The sequence below is a fragment of the Artemia sp. Qi Xiang Cuo genome, chromosome 10 (genome assembly GCF_049724085.1).
Source record: "Artemia sp. Qi Xiang Cuo chromosome 10, ASM4972408v1, whole genome shotgun sequence".
Classification (NCBI taxonomy): domain Eukaryota; kingdom Metazoa; phylum Arthropoda; class Branchiopoda; order Anostraca; family Artemiidae; genus Artemia; species Artemia sp. Qi Xiang Cuo.
The window spans coordinates 9,511,864-9,537,112 of record NC_142803.1 but is presented as its reverse complement, the minus strand read 5'-3'; the positions used below and the strand labels follow the sequence as shown (position 1 = coordinate 9,537,112).

General features: G+C 35.1%; 1 protein-coding gene across 1 annotated transcript in view; it reads right to left on the bottom strand.

Annotated features, from left to right (window-relative positions):
- Positions 1–25,249, bottom strand: part of shot (dystonin-like protein short stop) — a 429,136-nt gene that overhangs the window by 100,103 nt on the left and 303,784 nt on the right. Inside the window, 5 exon segments of the mRNA XM_089095886.1 lie at positions 4,183–4,523; positions 7,449–8,246; positions 11,861–12,560; positions 14,198–14,430; positions 21,531–21,644. Of these exon segments, the coding sequence (XP_088952012.1) occupies positions 4,183–4,523; positions 7,449–8,246; positions 11,861–12,560; positions 14,198–14,430; positions 21,531–21,644 (2,186 nt within the window).

Sequence of the window (25,249 nt, the reverse complement as noted above, 5' to 3'; positions counted from 1 at the left end):
TATTCTTTTTAATTTTGTATTCCACTTGAAAATTTAACTAAATTTTAAGTTCTTTCATTATTAAATTATTAATTAATTTGATTATTGAATGTTTAATTATTATTATCATTTAGTTCTTTGATTTTTCTGCTGAAGAGAAGTAAATGATTGAAGATGAGGAGGTTGAGGAGGTTGTTTCCGACCAGTAGTTTTGTCATTTTTTTTTCTCCGATATTTAATTTTTATGTATGTGATATCGTGAGAAGTTTTATGAATTATTGTTGAAGCCGCGCAGTAATTCTGTTTTGTTGTCACAAAAACAAAGAAAATCGGACGTCACAAACTCTTATAGCCAGATTTATTTCTCCTTTTTTATGTCTGTTAATGGGGGTTCCCTTCAGCTCGTCATTGTCTACGGGTGTAGACGCTTACCCCCCCCCCCTCTCCCATGGAAAATCCTCCCCTGGAAAATACCCCCACGCGGAAAATACGGTTTTCCAAATTGGAATATTTTATTTGGGTTCTGTTATTTTTTAATTTAGCTGAGAAGTGCTAATGTATAGAGGAAAAGAGGAATTTATGTGCAAGTCCCCCCCTCCGTGCAAAAATATTCTTCTCATGGAAAATCCTCCAGAAACTCCCTCCCCCTTCAGAAAACTCCCATGCGAAAAATGTCCGTATGTTTCCGAAATAACAAACACTATCTATATGCAATGGACAAATTACAAAACTTAAAAAGGTACTTAAACTTCTGCAATGAACTTCTCTGATTGTTTTTTAGCTAGGGAGGGAGGGAGATACCTCAAAGGTTGCATTTTAATGCCAAAACGTCCCAACTCTCATTGAGCCTTTGGATAAATACAGAATTAGCTCTAGGGGAGAGACAAGAGGAGGATGGAGGTAAATTAGTTATAATCCCCAGACAGTTCTAGTCTTTTTTTGTAAGTCGAAGTGATTGGATACCACAACCAACCACAAGGGATATTTTTCAGGGGGGAGGTTTTTTATAAAGGTATTTTCCCGGAAGGGGGGGGGGGGGTATTTTCTGCGAGGTGGTATTTCCCGGAGGTATTATCCACAGGAAGCGTTTTTTCCCGGAGGGGGGGGGGCTGGTTGCCCTCCATTCACTTTTGACTTTTAAAAAGGGCACTAAAACTTTCAATTTCTAATCAAAGAACAAAACGTGATTAATAAACGTGATTAGCAAAATCCCCTACAGTCCTCGGGGCAAGGGCTGTAGGTTATTGCAAGTTACTCTTTGTTAAAATTTAAGGATTTCATAGAAGAGATGGTCGTAAAAACTTAAGAGAAGGCTCAGTCGATCGGAAACTGAAATTTCAAGTTCAATTTTGAAGAATCACAGGTAATCAGAGGACAATCAGCCTCTCGCTCTTAACCGCCATCCCTCCCCCTAATGCATCCTATCGAAATAAAAAAAAAAACAGTTTTTTTTTTTAAATAGATTGAAGGTCAAATAACCATGCCTCTGGTGTTAATCCCATCAGCAGCACCTGGAGCAAGGATTGTAAGTTAAGCTAGTTACTTAATGTTAACACATAAGATTTTTATGAAAAAGATCTGTTTATGAACTTTGGGGAGAGTGGGTGCTCATTCGATTGGAAATAAAAAGTTCCGGTGCACTTTCTGTGAGTTAAAAGTGATCGAAGGGCTTTAACCCCCCCCCCTTTTTTTCCCAAATACATCCGATCGAAAATTTTCAGATGACCATTGCCTATTGTTAACATACAATGTTTTTTTTTTTTCAAGAAAAGAAAGCATGTTTTATCCTATAAAAAAAAAAAAACATGGATCATTAAGATCAAACCTTAGTGAAATGTCAAGAAGAATGTTAAACACAATCAAAAGATACTTTTCCTTTATTGGTTTTGAAAAGGAAATACCAGCATTATCTACAATGGCTGATGATATCAGCCGTCACATCGTTTGAGAAATATTTAGGAGCATCTTCAACTAAATGGGGAGGTGCTTTGTGCATCCGATATTACAAGATGACGTATCTACAATGTGTCAAGAGCAGCCGAGGGTATAAACCTGAGGGTATGAAGTTTAAACTTTTGTGTATGTTGAAGGGATATTGAAAAAAAGGCTGGATTGCAACCAGTCCCCCTCCCATATCGTTTTTAGCTACAATCTCCTCAAAGACATCTGATCAAAATTCGTTATTCTAGATTGACAAAGGTCAAATATTTTAAACACTATATGTTTATTACTTAACGTCCAGAAAGGTCTGCTTCATCTGAAAAAAATAAAAATATATCAGTTTTAATGGCTTGTGACATCGGATCTTCTTAAAAAATTTAATGCAAGAATAAACAAAGCTTTTTTATGAATGATCTTGACAAGGTGCTTATATCACGAATTTGAGAAATAAACAAGTCCAACAAGGTTGAACATGTAAAAACTCCAACTTGTGTTTTACCCAATGATATTGCCTCATATTTTTAGAATACTGAAAAACAAGTTCAGTGGTTCTGTTGCAAGGTCGTTAAGTTGCACGGTGGCTCAGTTACAAAGGTTCAGTTGCTTGCGGTTCAGTTACACGGTGGTACAGTTACACGCAAACCCTAATGAAAAGCGGTGCTATTAAAACCTCGCCACTGCATATCACTCTTAAGGATAAGCTGGTGTGGTATTCTTTCAAGATATTTTAGTGAGGGCTGAGACTCCTCTCCCCAGGGATGCTTTGAGGGTTGTCTCTGAGAACAACAAACATAGTCGAAAAAGATAGAAACAACATATATAGATGATGATTTTTTTTTTTTAAGAAAAAATATTTATACCCTAGGTTACGAGGGATATATTATCTTTGAATTAGAATAAATATTCATAACCTAGGTTACGAGGGATATCTTATCTTTTCATCCATTTTTTTAGGTTACAGTCTAGTTTATTCCGTCTTCTGAAGAAAACGATGTAACAGCAAAATCTTTACTTAAACTCATAAACAAAAATAAAAATAAAATAAAAACCCAGCTAACATAACATTTGATTGAGGACTATGCCCAGGTACTAGGAGGGGGAAGGACAGGAATGAACTAAACTGAAAGCGAATACAAAAATGGTAATCTTATTACAACATTCCTTTCTCAACTAGCTGCGAAAACAGTTCAATTTATCAACATTTGTGGGAGGGATCAATTTATCAATCCCTTGGCAGGACGGGCGTAGACATCCTTCTCGTGCGGCCCTGAAAGTAGTAGGCACAAATAAAGACCTACTGCTGCCAATGTCAGTCAACGTGTAGTCCCTGGTCGTCTTGGGAATCGCCTGACCGTGAGGCGGAGTAATCTTAGGGATACCCTGCCGAGATTGGACGGATTGAGGTCAGTAATGGCTGCCCAAGCGGTCAATCCTCCTCGACATCTGAAGGGCTGACTGTGACATAAGAAAATATCCCTTGAAGAACAATCCAAGGTGGGCGAAAGAGGTTCTTTTATTGGAACCGGTTCTGAGGATCAAGCACTGCTGCCGCTGATCGCTGGCAAGGGGTAGGTGAATCCCCCCTTCAATATTTCCCGCCCAAGCGGGCGAGTGGGGTTCTCAAGTTGAAGGAAACTATGGTGGATACCTAGACACTACCAAGGAAGGCTGCTATACCAAGGAAAATAAAATAGGGCAAATAGGGCAATCCCTATCTCAAATTATCACAGCTCGAAAGGGCCCAAATAGCCCCCTGTGTTTGGGAGTAGACGCAATGTGTCTTTGTGGCCTGAGCTTCAACTCAATTGTTTTAGCTAATTCAATGATAATAACAATTCCCTCTTTGAGCTAAAACATTGATAACAAAATTACTCTTTCTTTAAGTTCAAAAATTTATATCATGGGATTTTCAAAGTCTCTTTCAATTTAACTGCGTCCAAGCACAGTTCTTCAAGGATACGTTCCATACTTGCATATATATTTGGGTATATAGAAAAATATCTTTTTCGGTTTGCTAATTAAAAAAATAATCCCCCCCACCGATTTTCAAATAATATATCCCCCCCCTTTATATTATCGTGAATTAACGCCCCTGAGTTGCAGCAAATCACTTACTACAATATGAAGAAAAACCTTCTTTTTTTTCTTTTTTTTTTTTTTTTTTCTTTTTGACTGAGCTATAGTCTCAGCCCGACAACCTCAGGTGCCACCTCTACTTAGGAAGAATATACTTTCAATTATTTTACCAAAATAGAAACTAACCGCAAATTGAGCTGCAGCTTCAAATGCCACTTCCAAAGTGGCACATCTCTCTTCAAGCTGCTGGCGCAGGTCTGCATATCGTCCCCTAATAGCTTCAGCTTGGTCTGCAACATGACTGGCGTTTGATCCATGCTGATGTGCACCATCTACCAGAGCTTGTGCTGTTCCATCTAGTGCGACAAGCTTCTGATCGAGAGCTTTTGTTTCCTCTAAAATCGCTTTCATGCGCTCAAGCATTTTAGGGTCTCGTCCAGTATCGCCCAATGCATCGTGAGAGGCAAGACGATCCTCACATCTTTGAAGGGAGTGATCCACGTCGCGAAGTTGGTCATTAAAGTCGCCTGTAAAATTTAGCGTTAAAATTGTCACTCAACAAGAAATAGGAGTGCGATAAAAAAAAGAAAAAAGTTTGACAATAAAAATTTTGCGCCATTTAAATAAGTGGATTCACATCTAAAAGATCGTCATCAAATATTTTGTTAAGACTGATCCAAAATTCATATAGTTTTACGCAAAAATTTACGTTAATCCGAAATACAGGAAAACTTCCTTACGCGACGTTTTGTTCTGAATCAATGGTGCATGTACGTAAAATATTTACACCAGATCATCTGATTAATCAGCCGGCAGAGCAATAGAAAAACGCTGGCTATTTTTTTTGTACAAAAAAAAAAAAAAAAAAAAAAAAAAAAGAAGATAAGCCAAACAAGAATAATTTTCTGTCAGTGGTTAAAAAAGAATAAAATTATAGAGAATACTTCGTTCTTTCATGCGAAACGTGTAGCCAGTGTGGCTACTTAAAACCTATGTGGCCAGTTTGGCCTTAAAACCTATATATGTCAGGTTTTTCTACTAGTCGCTTTATACTTCCCTATATTCGGGAGTCACTTTCAAGAAATTTGGTTTTTAAGTTAGATAGAATGACTTTTCGTGTACTTTCACTTAGCATAAAAAGCGTCGCAACTTAACTCCTTCAATTGGACCGATCTACTACTATGAGCTGGGGGGGGGCTCGTTAAAGGCAATGTCTGTCATTTTGAGGAACTTCTTTAGACCACCTGGTCCAAGATCTGCCTTTGGACGCGACAAACCATGCGATACGGGGTTGAAGTATTATGTAATTCGAGCAGAAGCTGCCAGTAGCATCTAGAGGTGCTAAAATCATCCGAGGGCTCGCTCAGCAATCTCAGTTGAGAATGGTGCTTGATGATCAAGGGCGATGGCTTTTGTTACTAATAAAATCGAATCTTCGAAGCTCCTCGATTCGACAGAGTTGTTTCTTCTGACAACCGTCTTTCCTAATCAAGATGATAGGTTCGAGGGGCCGTATCTCAGCCACGTATAGCAGAAATGAACTAAAGGATGAGTTAAAGATATGCAAAAGAACATTGAGGAGCTAGCTTCAACAGCCTTCCAAACAGGCCTGGAGATCAATGTGAGCAAATCCAGGGTGATGTCAAGCGACGTTATCATTTCGCTACATGCAGATCTTAAACTCAGGGAAATAGAAATCGAAGAAGTCAGCAAATTCAAGTATGTAGTGTAGGTAGCAAATCAACTCAAAACGCCTGTTACGACAGAGAACAGCTCTGGCGGGCAATTTAATCGCCCGCCTATAACGTACGTAATAGAATTACATGCGTAATATCTATTACGTACGTAATTGAATCACGCACGTAATAGATTCGGTAAATATGGCGAGCAGGTAATTACTTACACATTACGTATCTTTTATGCTTTAGCCCGTTTTACCATCATCACTCTTTAGCAATAACCACTAAATCGTATGCGTAATTGCGTGCGTAATAATCGTATGTACGGAATAAACCCGATAATTACCGAAGCATTATGTATTCTTCTTATTTGCAGACTTTTTCTTAGTACTATTATCAGTTTTGGCACTACTTGTCAAATCAGCCGATGGAAAAATAAAATAACAACCATTTGTTAGGTCGAAGAGAATATAATTAGTAAATTCTCATGAAAGATAAGAGGTCGCCAAGGGCCTGAGACCGTTCCTATGCAGTAACTTCTCTTTTTTTGCTAAATTTAATTTTAATTTTTATTTTGATCGTTTTATACATGAACAAATATTCGTTTTAATTGGTTATTAAAGTTTTTTTTTTTTTGCTATAAGATGCAAATTTGGCTCAGCTAAAGCAGAGACTACAGATAAATATTATTTATTTTACCCATAAACATTATCTTACTTCAAGTTCTTTTAAAAAAACTATTACAGACCTCGTTTTACATGACACAAAACAATGATGTGCAAACCGGGGACGTATGCAGGAAAGGGGAGGGGGACTCAGGATATAGGATACCCCCCCCCATTCTGAATGTTCCTAAGTTTCTATGCACTTCTTACTAATGTAAAGGTAAAGAAGACGGGAGTCGAATTTACAGTCCCTACCGGCGGTGCTGATCTCTGTTTCTTGGCGCTGTCGCCAGGAAGTGCAATGGGGGGTTGGGGGCCCGTCATCCTGTGACTCCGCTCACCCTTCCTGTTTACTTTCCCCAGATTCCTCCAGGTATCCATTTAGAACTGGGTTGACTCTACCTGAGCTTACAGAGTCATGCCACACAGATTCACGCCACTAACCCTCCTTCAAACCAAATAATTGGGTACACTTAAGATTCGAACCCTCATCCTCTCGAACAAAGGATCCTAAATCCAGCGCACCAATCCACTCGGCTAGGACGGCCAAGAAAGCTAGGACAACTTCCTTGGTGAACTGGAAGATTTTAAAGTTAACTTTGAGTTGTTAGCAATAGCAAAAAATAAAATAACCAGCGACACCAGGACTCGAACCCTTGCCCTGGACAAAGGAAATTTTTATTAAAAATATCAAATAAAATTTGGTTGCCGTGCATACATCTTCATGCACCTTTTCTTGCCATATGTTAAAAATACTCAAAAATGAACACTAAATTATGCTGATTTTGCAATTACAAAGAGAAACATCCATATTTCTTTGGACGGTAGGCGGAACACGTCTATTATGATAGATGAATAATGTAATAATATAAACGTGTAATGACATATTTAAGCAAGCTTCAATAGACTAAAGCACCTACAAGATCTTTATTATTTACCTAATGGTGCTTGCGAAATTATTGAAGCAAATCATTGGCAAAATCAATGGCGTATTTGCAAAATAAGTGCACAACAAAGCGCACAATAAATGCACAATAAAGATATCGTATACCGCTTTCACAACAAAGTTGCCTAACATTTAGAGCATAACAGTAGAAGGAAAACTTACCAAGTCTTGACAGAAGATCGTCAAGGATCTGAGACCGCTCCTGTACAGCTGCATTAAGCCCCTCCCATTTTTGTTTAACCACTCCCAGGTCCTCTTTGACACCTTCTTTGTGGACATCGCATATTGCTAGAAAGGATTCGCCTAGACTTTTAGTTCCGTCATAGCCAGCGCTGTGTCTAGAAATATCATTTCTGGATGAGACCAACTCTCGAATTTGTTTTTCTAGCTCCTGTTTCTTCAATATAGCGGGCTCTAATTGCAGAATTTTAACCTCCACTTCTTCTAGCCAAGGGAAGAAGCTCTCGAGTGTCGTATAATATTTCTTGCACATTTCATAAGCTTTTTCTAATCGCATCTTCTTTTCAATTGTGGTGCTCTTGACTTTCTCCCACTCTGCTCTGATCTTCTCGAGCAGCTTCAATTGCTGCTTGGCGTCACTTCTTTTCGAGTTCTGCAGCAAATCCTGACCTTTGTCAAGCATCATCACAACCTCATGCTCCTTGCTCATAACCTCCTTATAAATCGGTTCAAAGTCAGTCACCTGCTGCTTCAGCGTGTCTCGATCTGCTGATACCTCTAGCTTCTCTTTAATAACTGAATCATAATCATGTATCCAGTCCTGGATGTTTTGACAGGCGTCGACAAATTCACGAGTATCCTTGATCTGTGATTCAATTTCCGCTTTTTTGTTGTCAAGTTTCTTCTGAACTCTGTTGTATGACTTATCAACCTGTTGGATTTTGGTTGTAACATCTGCAACACTGCCAGTATCGCTTATTATATGACAAAGCTCATTACCTATATAAAAAGAAAAGAATACAAACAAAAATATATAAAAATATAGTTATATTACATAATGAAAAACGTAAGTACTTGTATGATGAACGCCCTAACTAATGTTGTTCATTCATTGACCCATTATAGAACCGTTTTTTTTGTTAGTTTCTTTCAGCTTAGCGTGAGACAAGACAAAGAGAAGTGACAGAATAGATGGAAAAAATATAATTAGGGCTATATATTTGCACTTTAAGGAGTGGGGGTGGAGGTAAAGTATCTGGACAGTGATAACAATTCTTCCTACATGATACGCAGAATAACCATACCTAACACATTAGGCATGCAGACCCTCTATACTTTACCCCCCCCCCCCCAATATGCAAATATATAGTCCGATGTTATTTCTAAAGTATAATATTCTTATCTTATTTTGGTATATTTCATTAGGATTGAGAGTCAGAGAAACATATTAGAAGAACATTAGGTATGGCGTCCATAACTTATATTAATGTAACAGATGCACCAAAATAAGAACATTCATTGCGCCCTAGACCTATTTCAGGTCTATTCAGAGTTGAATACCGCAATTTTCTAAGAATTTTATTTCGGCTGCGTCAAAATTATGAAATATCAAAGCAGTACCATATTTTGGTTAGTATTGCCACGTTGAACGGTGAAAATAAATGAGGAAAGCTAATTACTCAAATTTGACAACATTTTTCTTTGTCAAACAAAAACATTAATAATCTGGTGGTTCCCAAAGACAGCCAAACTTTCAAAGGAAACCTATACCTTCTTGAGCTGTTTGGTGCCATATTTTATTTTAGCTAACTTTTTGCTGATTATCTTCTCTCTCCCCCCCCCTTTTTTAAATTTGGCGGCCAGCTACTATCCAAAACTGCTGAAGAGAAAATGGAGATGTGCACTCTATTGGAAATTGAATTCACGATTTTTCTAAGTTTTTAAGATATATAGAGTGCAAGATACCACTTAACCAATCAAAATAATCAGATTTAATTTTCACTGGCACTTTAAATTTATATTTTATATTCTTATAATATTATCAATGGTAATGCTGTACCATTCATTGAACAGTATTATATATAAATAAAACAACATTTTTTTTTTCAAATTCCACATGTAAATACATTAATTTTCAAAATCATATTGGGGTAGGGGTCTTCAGGATTGAGGACCCCCCCCCCCCCGCAGAAAATGAAGGAACATTTACCAAAAAGTTATTTCCCCCTAATACAAAATCCCCCTGAAAATAATTTACTATGTTAATTTGAACTGTGAATACGAAAAAATAAGAAGAAAAACGGGTTTTAATTTTTATAAAGCAGTGAATAAAGACAATAAAATAAACACTTAATTAAACCTACACACTCCAAATATTTCGGCCCCACATCCGGGAGTCTTTCTCAACGGAAAAATAGGAGAAAATGAAACTAAAAATGTTTTTTTTTACGACTTAACTTACATCGAAATACAACATTACTAAACATGCGAAGAGAAAGAAAAAACAAAAGAAAAGATATATAAACAAATAAATATGAATTAAAACTCACATAATAAATAACACTTCCTTGCAAAATGAAGAATATATTTATACTTATACTTAAACCAAAACAATAAAGGTCAGCTAATACCCGGCCCATAACACCTAACTAAATCCCACAAGTTCAACCAATTTATAAATTATAAATTGAACGGATTCGTTTGGTCTTTACCTTTAGCTTTTGGTTAGCGTTTGGTAGAAAGTAAACGAACTGCAGCTAAGCTTGCAACCAAACGAATCCGTTCAATTTATAATTCAAAAATTGGTTGATGAACTTGTGGGATTTAATCAGGGTTATGGGCCGGGGGTTAGCTGACCTTTATTTTGTTTTGGTTTAAGTATAAACATATTCTTCATTTTTTGAAAGATTTCCATTTATATACTGTGAGGAGACGAGTGTATCATTATAGACATTCGATTTTGTTTATACGCCAGTGCAAGGGATTGCTATTTCATATATGGGTTTTAATTCACACTTATATATTTGTGTATCTTTTCTTTTGTTTTTTCTTTCTCTTCGCGTGTTTAGTATGTTTTATTTTGATGTAAGTTAAGTTTAAAAAAAAAAAAACATTTTTTGTTTCATTTTCACCCTTTTTTCTGTTGAGAAAGGCTCCCGGAGATGGGGCCAAAATATTTGAAGTGTATTTGTTTAATTAAGTGTATATTTATTGTATTTATTCACTGCTTTATAAAAATTAAAACCAGTTTTTCTTGCTTATTTTTTTGTAAATGGAAAAGCAGTGTGGTCTAACAAATTATCTGAACATGAGTTGGAAGCCCCCCCCCCCAAAGAAAAATTTAGCTCTTCCCCCTATTTTGCCACCTTTCCTGAATAAAAAAAAATGCTCTCATAAGATTGGACAACGAGTATTTTATTGTAAAGTTTATAACTTAGTGATAAATTAATCATCAACTTTAATATATCATCTTAATCATCTTCAGTTATCATCTTAATTTAGTATATTATAAATTAATCATCAGAATATTTTTATAGCTTTGAATAGATTAGCTTGAAGCTTTATCTTAAATAATCATTGTTAATTAATAATACACATTAAAAGTATTTGCTCAAATAAGCCTTAAACGTAAAGCAACCAAAAAAACAAAATTAGAATAAGGGAACAGGCCCCCAAAAATACGACAAGAGACAAGCAGTGTTATTTCATTCTATACTCAAGATCTTCAAATTTGCCACATATTGGGCAAAAATATGGATCATTCTGGGCCGACCGTCTCTTCGAGATCTTTACTCGAACGACATAATTCTCTGATTCAGCAGTATATATATCCCAAAAAATAAGTTTTGTCTTTTTGTTTTATTCGCTGGCTAAAAACCAGCGATATATAATATAATCTATATAAATATAAAACATAAATATAATCCTGCCAATTCTTTATATTACAGGACGATTAGATGGCTAAACTAAACCCATGGTAAACAGAAGCGTATTTCTCTCGAGTTGTTCAGGGCGAACAAATAAACTTTCAAATGGGGATAAATCTATTTATTTAGGAAGTGAAAAAACGGGTACTAAAATAATAAAATAAAATTTATTTAATAATTATTAATTTAATAATAATTTATTTAATAAAATAAAATAAAATAATAAAATTTAAACTAGCATGTTTATACACTACAAAATAAATAACTTTTCGCATCATTCACAAAATAATGAACTTTCGGATTATTCACTAGATTATTTTCAGAGAGAGTTCACTGACAAAGTTCATTCAAAGTCTTGATGTAAATTTCCTCCTTTAATGTTGCCAAAAAGTAAAACAAATTTCCAATGAAGGTGGCAAAGCCCATTTCTTCTAATTTCAAACCAAATGTTGAGTTTAAAGCTGTTTACTGGGTTGGTCTCATTTCTCCATATGGAAACAATGCTTGGCTAAAAACCGCCCGCGTATGTTTTTTTTTTCTTTATTTATTTTTTTTTTTCATTTCTTGTCTTACGTCATGTATAACCAGTGTGGACTCAGAATGTACTCCCATTTTTGAGATACAATATATTGATAACCATTGTTAATATAAGCCTTGAAATTAAACTGAAAACACAAAAGAACTTACCAACAGCGTCTACTTCAGCTAATAAAGGCCGAAGAGCTTCTAATCGATCTTCCAAAGCATCGACATTTTTGAGTGCTTCCTCAACATCCCCCTTCACAATGGACAGGTCATCGCATTCATCACCAATTTTCTGTACAGCTTCAAGCAGTTGATTCAAATTTGCTGAAAACTGCTTACTCATACCACTAGCAGCGTCAAGTTGCTTACGCCGATCCTCTAGTCGACCAATCAGGTCCGTCCATTTCGAATTGATTCCATTAACTCTATCTTGAATTTTTCTAGCTTCAGAACTGTTTTGATTGGTAGATTCCATAAGTGTATCAACTAGGTTATCAAGGTTTTGGATATTTCTCTCCTGTTCTTTAAATTCATCATAAAGAACTTGAACTTGCTGAAGCTGATTATGGACAAGACGGGGGTCTGACGCAACCGGGCCGAGAACACCCATCATCTTGTCTTTGGCTAGAAGCCAACTGTTCAGGTGATCACACAGTTCTTGGAACTCTTTTGATTTTTCTAGTAGGCCAGCGTGAATCTTCATCTTGTCCATCAGGTCCTTCCATCGACTACTAATGCCATCTATATTCTCTTTCAATTCAGGCACACCAGAAGTGTCGGGCTTTCTTCGAACCAGTTCAGCAATCTGATTCTTTAGTGAGTCCAGCTGAGGTTGTTTGTCATACATGTCTTCCAACAAATTCTAAAAAAAGGGAAAAATTATAGTAACTCGTCATCTCTATTTGTTTACTACTTTATTTTACTATTATTTACTTACTTAAAAAAATTACTTTATATCATGTACATTGTAAAGGTGGAGAAATAGACTGTTATCTTAATATTCCTTAATTAGTCAATACTGTATATTAATGTATTGTCTACATAGAAACAAAGACCCCTTAACAATGCAGTTTCTCATCCTCAAGAGGGCAAAAAGAGAGGCAAATAGAGTAATATTGTTAATTTTATTACTGATAGTTATTAATTTTTTTGTATATTATTATTTTTAGTAAATATAAATTAGTAGAATAATGTTTTTTTATACCTCAGGAAGGAGTTTAGCCAAATCCTGACAAATTTCTTCCCCAGTAATATCCGATTGCAACACACCCACATTTTTTAATACATTGCTTCAGAGAAAGCTTCAGTTGAATTTGAATGAAAATTACGTTTTCTAAAATAGTTCTACAAGGAAATATTTATCACTTAACGGTTTCTTTAAAACCCATCTTTTAGATTTGTACTAATATGAGCCGTGGTTCACTCTTTACTGGGTTTCAGCTGCTGCTGCCTAAAGAAAGGAAGTTTACTGTGCAGCCATTCAAATAACTGTGCAGTCATTCAAATAATTCTGCAGTCATTTGAATTAAAGAAGAAAGAAAATTTATGGCAATTACTGTGCAGTCATTCAGATGAAGAAAAACGTAAAAGGCAATTACTATGCAGAAATTGCCTTTAGGGAAAAAAACTTAGGCGATTACTGTGCAGTCATTCAAACTACTGTACAGTCATTCAAATCAAAGTAGAAAGAAAAACAGGACAATTATTGTGCAGTCATTCCAATCAAACAAGACAGTAAAATGTTTAGGTAATTATTGTGTAGCCATTCAGATCAAAGAAGAAAGAAAATCCGAAGGCAATTACTGTACAGTTATTCAAATGACTGTGCAGACGTTCAAATCAAAGAAGAAAGAAAACACTTAAAGAAATTACTGTGCAGTCATTCAAATCAGAGAAGAAAGAAGAAAGAAAAAACTTAAGACAAAAAACTAAGAAAAACTGTGTAGTCATTCAGTTTCCTTTTTTTGGATGAAGCTTCTATTTTGTTGTTCTAACAATTTTTTTTTTTGGGGGGAGGGGGTAAGAGGGCCCCACGACTCCTCTCCTGCATACATCCCTGTGCTATTGTTTCATGTTTCTCTCTGTTCCCTTTTTCGGTTTAAGATAGATCGCGAAAATAGAACAAATTTCTTTTTGTGATCAAAATTTTGATTTTTTTTTATTCGCTATTACGGCCTAAAAAACTACTCTCGTAGAAAGAAATATTTGAAGATCTAAAAAGTACCGTTATGTTTTAATAAGTTTATCGGAGTCATCTTTACTCTGTGGCAGGTGCATATCTTTGGGAGAAATATTCGAAGATCAAAAAGAGTACCTTTATGTTTTTAATATGTGTTTAATAAGAAATATTCAAAGATCTAAAAAAGTACCAATATATTTTTAATATGTTTTTATATGTGTTTAATAAGAAACATTCGAAGATCTAAAAAGGTACCTTTATGTTTTTAATATGCTTTTATATGTGTTTAATAAGAAATATTCGAAGATCTAAAAAAGTACCTTTATGTTTTTAATAAGTTTATCGGCTTCATCTTCGCTTTGTGGCAGGTGCACATCTTTGGGCATTTGCTTTTCCAGCCTATCTAGGGTGCTGACTAGAGACTTCAAGGCTTCTGAATGTTTCTTTGCTTCGTCCTTCATTAGGTCTAACTCTGCTTGGCGATCAGACAGTTTCGTTCCGACGGCAGTGTAACGATTGACAGTGTCGTTGAGTTGAGATTGAATTGGACTATCTTTAATAGAAGAGAACATATCGATATATACTACGAGTGGACAAAGCGGCACACCATACTCGAGTTTGACAAAGAGAAGAAAGAAGCATATTTTGAGCGTTATTTTTACAGTATAATATTACCACAAACCTTAAAAATAAAAACCGCTATTTTCGCAGAGCCTATTTTTAAAGCCCTAAGGACATAAAAAAAATATAGAGTTGTCCGTTGGACACATCCTAAGTCTATCAGAGGCAACGCTGTAGCGCTGCCTATAGTAAAGGCCATACGGCTCCAATGTTTTATTATTATTTTTTTTTTCCAGAGGCACTTTATATGGAAGGGGTCGTCGTAAAAACTTCAAAGGGGGCTCATTCGATTGAAATCGAGAGTTCTAGTGCCCTTTTTAATAGTCAAAAATAATTGGAGGGCAACTAGCCCCCCCGCCCCCACACCCATCATTCCCCCAAACACATCCAATCAAAATTTTGAGATAGCCATTTTGTTCAGCGTAGTAAATTTCCAGATAGAAAATATAATTTTGAGGAGGACATTCCCCCACAACCCGCAGGGCAAGAGTTTTAAGTTATGCCCTGGGGGCAGATAAGGTTTTTTAGAAGGCGTTGTCGTAGAAATTTCAAAACAGGCTCATTCGATTGGAAATTGAAATGGCTAGTGCTCTTTTTAATAGTCGAAAGTGATTGGAGGGCAACTAGCCCCCACCCCCAATGCCCATCATTTTCCCAAACACATCCAATAAAAATTTTGAGATAGCCATTTTGTTCAGTGTAGTTGATTTCCAGATAGAAAATATGTTTTTGAGGAGGACACTCCACCACAACCCTCAGGGCAAAGGGTTTTAAATTATGCCCTAGGGACATATAAGGTTTTTATAGAAGGCGTTGTCGTAGAAACTTCAAATAAGGCTCATTCGATTGTAAATTCAAAGGGCTACTGTCCTTTTTAATAGTTGAAAGTGTTTGATGGGCAACTAGCCCCCCCCCCCCCCACGCTCATCATTCCCCCAAAAACATCCAATCAAAATTTTGAGATAGCCATTTTGTTCAGCGTAGTTGATTTCCAGATAGAAAATATGTTTTCGAGGAGTACACTCCCCCACAACCCTTAGGGCAAGGGTTATAATTTATACCCTGGGGGCATATAAGGTTTTTATAGAAGGTGGTATTGTAGAAACGTCAAAAAAGGTTATTCGATTGGAAATTCAAAGGGCTAGTGCCCTTTTAACAGTCCAAAGGGATTTGAGGACAACTCACCCCCCTCTCACGCCCACCTTTTCCCCAAACATATCCAATCCAAATTTTGAGACAGCCATTTTATTAAACGTAGTTCGAATCAAATAAAATAACTACAAACAAGAGTTTGTGTATCGCCTCACTGCAGAAGCCTAAAACCGCGAATGAACAAAAATTAAAATTAACTATCTTACAAACATAAAGATAACCGGTGCAAACATAAATAAATGAATAAATCTTATATAGCTTCAATATTTTTTATTATTTTCCCCCCAGAACTGCTGAATATGAAAGTGTTAAAAATCCAATTTTGTTAAAATAGTTAAAAGGGTAAATGACGAAACTCCTATACTAACAAAACCCCCCAGGGCCCAGAGGCTGGACGGTATTCTTACATAAACTTCAGATATTCCTTACTTGTTTATAAATCGGAAGTTCTAGTCCAGGTCTTGAGAGTCAAAATTTATTGAAGGTTAAATAGCCCCCCCACGCCCTTTTTCCCCACCCCTTCCTTTGAACTAATTCTGTTTATACCTGAAGGTCCAATGAAAGTTTTGGTATTAACACACACCTATTAGGCATCTGCTCTCCTCCTTAACAAGGAAAGAAACAGAGTGTAAGGCAGGGGCGGATCCTGGGGAGGGGCGAGGGGGCGCCCCCCCCCGTAGTCTAAAGTAATGTAATTTATTCAATTAACGCAAGATTGCGTTAATTAAACTTGCTATTTTCTCAATCCATTCATTGTTGTCAATCACTGTTCACAAGTTATGCAAGCTGTCTATTGTTCGTATATAAGGTTCTTATCAAAGAGGGAATCGTATAGACTTTGAAAAAAGTCTCATTGGATTTCAATTGAAAGTTCTAGATCCGTTTTTTAAAGTCAAGAATAATCGGGCAGTAAGCAACCACCCCCCCCCCCCATGCCATAAAAACTTGAAACTTTGCAATAAAAAACGAAAAAAATTAATTTAAAAAAAACTTTCCGAAAAGTGAGTTTTCAAAGAAAAGTAAAGGTCATTTTAAACTTATGATCAGGACATACGAATACATGTTCAAGTTAAAACTTAAAACAATTGAAAATTATAATTAAAGAATAAATGAAACCCAAAACGACCAGAAATTTAATAAACAATCATAGGAAAAAACACCCAAGTAATAATATAAATGAATCAATAGGTCTTAAGGCGGGTAATGCTTGGATTGAATATGAAAATCAAGCTAAAAACGAAACAAATAGTTTGCTATTGAAGTATAAATGAAACTCAAAACGAAAAGAAATCAAATAAACAATCAATGCGAACAAACATACAATATATAATAATGTAAATGAATAAATAAATCTTAAAACAAGTGAAACTTAAATTGAATATGCAAATCAAGTTTGAATCGAATAAAAATAACTACAAACAAGAGTTTGGGTATCACCTCACTGCAGAAGCCTAAAACCTACTGCGTCATTGGCGCTTTACTGAAAACGAATTATATTACAAATGTTTTCTTTTGTGCTTAATACTGAAAATAAATATGAAGAATACAGTAAAATTTTGAACTGATGAGCTTTCAGCAATTAATATCATTATACATAAAACATTCAGTTTAATTTATTAGTTCTTTTCAAGATTAGTCAAGACAAATATAGTTTCACTTCAAACAAAATTTGGATACTGCCCCTTTCTTTAACTGCAAAAACCTAAAGCCTTCTGCCTCATTGGCGCTTCACTGAAAACGAATTACTCGTTTATTACAAATTTATTCTTTTCCAGTTCTTACAGCATTGAAAATGAAAATAAAAATTACAGTGAAAAAAAAATCTTGAACTGATGGATCTTTCAACAATTAATATCATTACATATCTAATATTCAATTTAATTTTGTTTATACTTTCCAAGACCGTTCAAGACTCATATAGTTTTCAGTAAGGCGCCAATGACGCAGTAGGTTTTAGGCTTCTGCAGTGAGACGATACCCAAACTCTTGTTTGTAGTTATTTTTATTCGATTCAAACTTGATTTCAATTCAATTCAATTTTATTCAAGAAAAAACATAACACAGACATAATAATTATAAAGATCCTAGAAGATAACTTGTTAAGGACCAAAAAAAGGACCAAAAAACTTGTTTTAAGATTTATTCATTCATTTAAATTAATATATATTGTGTGTTTATTCGAATGGATTGTTTTTTTAATTTCTGTTTGATCTAAGTTTCATCTACACTTTAGCTGTAAGATGTCAGTTTTGCCTCAAGCTCGACTTTCGTATTAAACCCAAGTATAACTTGCCTAAAAACCGAAATATTCATTCATATCAATACTTGTGTGTTTTTTGCTATGATTGTTTAATTTCTGTTAATTTTGGGTTTCATTTATTCTTTAATTGTAATTTCTAATTGTTTTGAGTTTGAACTTTAACAGGTATTTGTATCTCCTGATCTAAAGTTTAAAATGGCCTTTACTTTTCTTTCAAAAATTTATTTTTCGGAAAGTTTTTTTAATTAATACCCAAAAGACATGATTTACTAGGATTGTTCTTTTAGATGTTTTAAAATTATTAAGTTTTTACGCCAGTTTCATATTTTCGTCAGTGTTGCCACGCTGAACCACGAAAAAAGATAAGCAAAACGAATTAGCTAATTTGATAACGCTTTCCGCTAAACACTAGCAAAATGATGACTGTCAAAGACAGCTATCCTTTCAAAGGAAAGCAACACTTTCTTAAACTGTTTGGAACGATGTGTTTTTTAGCTTATTTTTTGCTGACTTTTACCCTACCCACGTTCCTTTTTTTTCAAATTTGGTGGTTACTATTGCCAAAGATTCATAACTGCAACTGCATTTGAAGGTATTTTTCATTAAAAATTTAATCCCCGTTTTTTAATCATTTTTTTAGATACACATAGTTGTGCTATGTGCATCATAGTTGTGAAACATAGTTGTGAATATATAGCATAGCTGTGAAAGTTTCCTCTGAACCAATTGAAGCAATCAGATTTCATTTACACTGTCCTTCGTACTTAAGGTGCTCGTCAAAGAAGCTAAACTAAACTTATATAATGCTAATTAAAAATCAATAAGTGCAACTATTTAAGATAGCAAACAATATATCTCCAAAAACTTTCATAATTTAGAATGCTACCATTGTAATGGTAGCAATGTTAACTATAGCTAAGAAAACCAATTGAAATGTAAGGTGGCCAGAGTTTGAAAAATTCAAATATTACATTATTATAAGGATGATGAATAGCTTTTACAGGAAGAAATTAGTTTTGACAGAAGTAACAAAATAAAATCAATAAAAGAGGGATTGACTTTATTCCATGTTAACCAGAGAGAGACAGAGGTATTACTTAATCATTGGCCCCTAAGACTTTCTCCCCCCCCTCTATATTCTGAAAAATTCCATTTCTCAGACAAATAAATTTTCAAATGGGGATAAATCCATTTATTTAGACAGCGAAAAAAAAGCTACAATAGTCCAGACATTTCGATCACATATACAGCAACCGCCATCACTAGAATTACTAAAATAATAAATTTGAAACTAACATATTTATACGAAACAAAATAAATAACTTTTTAGGTCATTCACAAAATAATGAGCTTCGGGATTACTAACTGTATCATTTTCAGAGATAGTTCAATGACAAAGTTCATACTAATTCTTGGTGTAAACTTTCTGTTGCCTTCTTTTAAGTAAAGCAAATTTTCAGTGAAAGTGGCAAAGCCTTCCGTGGCTTTTAATTGCAAACGAAATGTTGAGTTTATAGCTGTTCACTTGGCTGGTCTCATTTCCCCATATATGAACACCTTAAATTACGTACTCTTTCCTTAGACAAGTAAAATTAGGTAGCCTATTCTTTCCTTTTACCCTTTTTCAGCAATTTCATTGAATTTTGTTGGTACGTTCATTCAAAAAAAAAACTTTCCTCCTAGATTTTGAAAAATAAATTTCAACCCTCCTCTAATTTCCGTGAATTAACGCCACTGCTTCTTACTGCACAAACACTGCTTCTTACTGCATCATTGACAAACAGAGAAACGAAGGAAACAGGAATTAAAGTAACAAGTTTTTTATATAAACAAGTTTGTTTCATTTTTCTTTTTCATTGTGAAAAGTCTTCCAACTTAAAAACCTTAAATTATTTGGCTAGCTTTACACATAGGGCCGATCAGGTTTTTAATTTTGGCCAATCTTTTTTTCTTTTCTTTTTTTTTACTGGGAGGAGGGTATTTTTTCTCCAAAAATAACAATAAAAATATCAACTCATGGAGATACGTCACATATGTAGAACAATGAAACTAAAACTCACTATTAACCATGAGATTACTGGAAAGTAATCTCTCTTTTTCTATTTGTGCTCACTCCTAAGCAACATTTTAATTGATCACACTATTAATGAGCAATTAACACTTAAAATTTGTTAAAAGGAAAGTCAAAAGCAACAGATACCGTGTTAATCACACTGAAATAACATAACCGCCCCTTTGGCACAAACATATTTAATAAGTAGATATTTGCGTGCTATGCGAGTCTAAACTTTTCCTTTTTATCATCGCCGTCAGAAATAAAAATATGAGAAAAAATACATAAACTAAAAAGAAAAAAAAAGAAAAAAAGCCGAGCATACATATGACCATGAACTGCATCCCTTCAAAAGCTCTTTTACCCCTTTTGAAGTTAATATGAGCCTCTCAGACGTCAACTCGAGCGAGTCCAAGAAGCAAACAACAGCTACAACAAATATAATTACTCAATAATTAATCAAATATTATAGTTAACTAATTAGAATATAATTATAATTAATCATAAAAATATATAATTAGTAATAATTAATTAATTAAACGATCAGTAATTTATGTAATTAATCAGCAGGTAAATTAGATTAAATTCAATATTTAAAATGCTTATTTATCGTTGTAATTTTATTCAAATTATTTAAATGAAATGACACCCACAAATTTTTGGTGTCAATTGATGTTCTTAAGTATGTAGAATGTTGTGAAGTACATTTCAGAATTAGTGTCTGAAGAAATTATATTCAGTGTTTAATAACAAAAGTTTCTACTTTTTGGGTATTAAAACTTAATTTCGGAGACCATCCCTATGAATCTGAAACGATACAAGCCAATTAATTGCATAATTAATTGCATAATTAATTGGCTTTCTTAGATTGACTCTTTATATACATGGATCAAATTATTAATATTCTTCAAACTGATGGCGATGATATGAAAGGGATGAAATAAGCTTAGGATTAGAATAGCAAGAACATCTGTCTCATCCAGGCTGAGTTTCGACAGAAATTGAAGCACCAAGGACATTCAAAAGAAAACACATTTTTTGGCAAATCGGACCAGTCTTAGGTGTATTCGAACCTGAAAACCGCATTTTTTAAAAATTTTCTTATGGTTGTTTCAAAATTATTGAAATTTTAGAGCAGAACCACATTTCTGTCAGCGTTGCCACATTAATTAAAAGCAAAAATTAATTCCTTAAGCATGAAAACACTTTCATCCTTCCTTCAAAGGAAAAACTTCAAAGGAAAGCTACATTATTTTAAGCTATTAGGTGATCTATGTTTTAGCTCATTTTTCACCCATGATTATTTTAATTTGGCAACCGCTACTAGAAAAACTGTATACGAATGTTTTTCTTTTTTTATATCAAAAATTCAATTACTGATTGTTTTTCCTATTTTTTAATATATGTACATGTATCATATATACATACATATATATATTTAAGTTTCAACTTAACCAATTAAAACATTCAAATTTGATTTTCACTGTCCTTGGTACTTTATAAATATGTTAGCGATTGCATTAGTTAAAAAAATTGAGGCTTTTCCCATCCTGAATATACATCCTACCTTCCTGCATAGTACTCGTATTGTAAAGATCTGATGTTCGCCTAGCATTAGATCCGCCATTAAAAAACGACTGACCTAGTTTAGGACTCCTCAAGTCTTGTGACTGACGACGCACTAAAGGAAATAATATAGAACAAATTAAGTAGAAGTTATCACGATTGCCCACTGTCGAGTTAGTCAGAAAACAGTCAGAATAACGATTGTCAAGTCAGAAAACAGAAAGCCGAAAAACAACAAAGTAAAAAAAGAAATTTAAAAAACGTTTAAGTGAAAAGTAAAAAAAAGGGGTTAAAGTCAGTTCAAGTCAGTTCAAGTCAGTTCAACACTGTTCAAGATAGGGCATCAGATAATAAACTAACTTCAAAAATAAATTGAAGATCTTCCCAGTGACTATTCTTTAGTTGATCTTTCAGGAAAGAGGAACTTAAGAAAGACGGAGTAATTCCATGATGTTGGGACAACTTAACAATTCCTTTTATGCCCTTTTTATGCCAAGCATCAGGTGGGACCTCTTATCTAATTAAACTCGCAGAAGCATATGGTACGAATCGTAAGTTTTGTCCTTTTCGCTATCCTTTTTTTTTCTTTTTCATGACCTTGAGCTGCATGAAGTATATTGCGGCAGAAAATAGAAAATTTATCTTCGTTTCCAGAAGATTGTTTAAGTGTATCATTAATCACATTCTACTTCACATATTTTTCTCAAGGCATTTCCTTCTTCGAGTACTCAGAGCGAACTGTGTGCCTATGCGTCTGTTTTATTATCGTGACAAACAGTGGCACAAGAAGTCAAACTTCATATGATCCCTTCACATTACACAGTAGGACCTTTTGTACAAGCATAACGTTAAGGCTTTACTCGAGCTCTACAATTTTCCCTGGAAGGGCATTCACGCTTGATCAGACCTTGAATCCCCATCTTAAATTTGTTTTTGGCTTAATCCGCTTATGATGATTTTTGATGATAATTTTAATAGTCTTATGGATTTTCACATTAACCTAGTGTGAAAAAACTTGCTAAGTGTGAAAGGTTATACTGAACGTAACGCAACTTAACCACTTAGAACAGAAAATTACATACATAGTTTAAAAGCCCCTTTAGAGAGCAGGTAAATAAATGAACTTATGTAAGATGGTCATTGACATTACACCAAGCCTTTCCTATAAATGCAGCCTTAAATAGTACCATTATGCCACAGCCTTGCAAACGTGCTTGCGCAATGAATTAACATATTACTACTACTATCACAACCACTACTACTAACAACTCACCGCAGCACCAAGCCGTTTTAGGCCATCACAACTACGCACGCTCCTCCTCCGTCCCAATCTATTCAAAGCATCCCTTTTCACACCCTCCCAGGTAGGTCCTATTTTCTTTAAATCTTTCTTTATGACGTCCTTCCACTTCAGACGAGAACGACCTGCTTTCCGTTTAGCCTTAGACGGTTGGCCGAAAAGGACAATTTTCGGCAATCTGTCTTCCTTCATCCGCACAGCATGCCCTAGCCATCTCAACCTTTCTTTCATCATAGCCCTAGACTGCGGGATTGAACCACATTTTTCGTACAGTCTACTGTTGGAAATACGGTCAGGCAGTCGGGTACCCAGAACAATCCGTAGTCAATTTCTGTGGAAAACATCTAGCCAATCTTCAGCCTCAGGTTTTTGGAGCGCCCATGCTTCAGAGCCATATTTGACCACTGTCATTACTGTAGCTTCTAATAACCTAATCTTGGTTTGCAGACTTATCTTCTTATTCTTCCAAACTTTTTTCAACTGTGAAAATAAAACCCTGAGCCTTCGCTATTCTACTTTTAACATCTTCACTGTTCCCACCGTCTTTACTAATAATACTACCAAGGTAAAAGAAGCTACCCACTTGATCAATCTTTTCGTTAACCAGCGTCACCATTTCATCTTCACTTATTCCTAGCATTAGTGACTTAGTCTTCTTAAAATTAATTTTCAAACCTATTCTAGCACCCTGAGCTCGCAAAATCCCCCCAAAAGTTCATTCATTTTGCTCACACTTTTAGTTTAGTTCCTTTTCTTTTCTCTTTGCGTCTCATTAAATATCTGGGACTATAAAATGTAAATAAGAAATTTAAACAAGGTTTATTATATCGTCTGTTACAGTGCTTTGATACTTTATGAATTGGACGTTATAAATCTGTTGCATATGACATTCCCATCTAGATGTCGATCCCCTCTGGATAATTTACCTTATTTAACTTGATCTATGTATCATTGGGGTTAAATAAAATAATAGCCTGTAAGTAATAATTAACATAAGCCGAATAAAACCACCAGTTAAAAGTAAATTTATTTATTATAACTTGTATTATTTTCCCATTTACAATGCTATAAAAAATTGTTTTTCAGGCTATTAGGCCAATAGTATCACCACAAAGTTTGAGAAAAAATTGGCCCACATGCATGCTCTAATTTTTGGAATTTTTTTTTTATATAGGATGCTTAAATCATCAGCATAATTTTTTAGTCCACGAAAGTTTTTCTTCTCCATTTGATTCTGTGATCTCCCATTGGCTTCCCTGTGCTCCTTAAGACAAATTCCATCAAACTGATCCATATAAAGGGGGATAGAACACAACCCTGCTTAACTCCTGATTTAATACAAAACCAGCTGTTAACCTCATTTCGGATAGAACACAACCCTGCTTAACTCCTGATTTAATACAAAACCAGCTGTTAACCTCATTTCTTACCTTAGCCACAGCAGTGTTATTCTCGTACATAGCACTAATCACTTTTGACAACTCAGGCACTTCTCAATTATTAACCTAAGAGAGAAAATTTGGTCGACATATTAACCTAAGAGAAAAAATTTGGTCGACGACACGTCGCTAATTTTTCCTCACAAAACAAATCTTCCTTCACATCCAAGGTATCACAAAAATTAACACTAATAAGACTTGGCATATGCCATATAATTCAAATTTTTCTTTGATTATCACAAGGAATGTGTGCTCTATGATAGCTTAAAATCAGCTTAAAAAGAGTTAAAATCAAAGCTTAAAATCAGTTTAAAGCTTAAAACAGCTTAAAGCTTAAATCAAAAGCCAATAGTTTTTATGGATCTTTTTTTATTACAGGCTTTGCAGCTCCATCACAGGCGATGATATGCTGCTCGTCCTGGTAATTACCTCGTTTTCCAGCACTGAGGTATTTGTTATACCTTCTCCTGAACGCGTCAAGGGAAGGATTTTCCGAGATTACCTCTGCCGGAAATTTATTCTACGTGGCGACGGATCCCCAGGCGAAACTCGTTTTCAAATATTCTTGGCGGGGAGTACCCTGTCGAGGTAGACCTGACGAGCTGTACTTCGGCGAGTTGATTGCAGGGGCTTTGCTCTGCCAGGAACGAGCTTCGATAGCTCCTCTGACGAAGGGTTATATATGCACTTGTAGAAAACAGACATAGACGTCACGTCGAAGCGTTCCTGGATCAATTGTAGGGTTTTAACTCTCGTGTTGCCAGAGGCTGCTGCACGAACTGCTCGAATCCAAATTTTGAATCCGTTGGAGTGGAGTTATGCGGCTTTTTGGTGCAACAGCAAAGAGAGGACATGCATATTCCATGACAGATCTGATGCACGAAATGAATAGTGACAGAATAGACTCATCAGGGAGGAGACTTTTGTATCTTAGGATTACTCCTAGCTTCTTGGAGCAAGAGGATCTAATTTTACTGACAT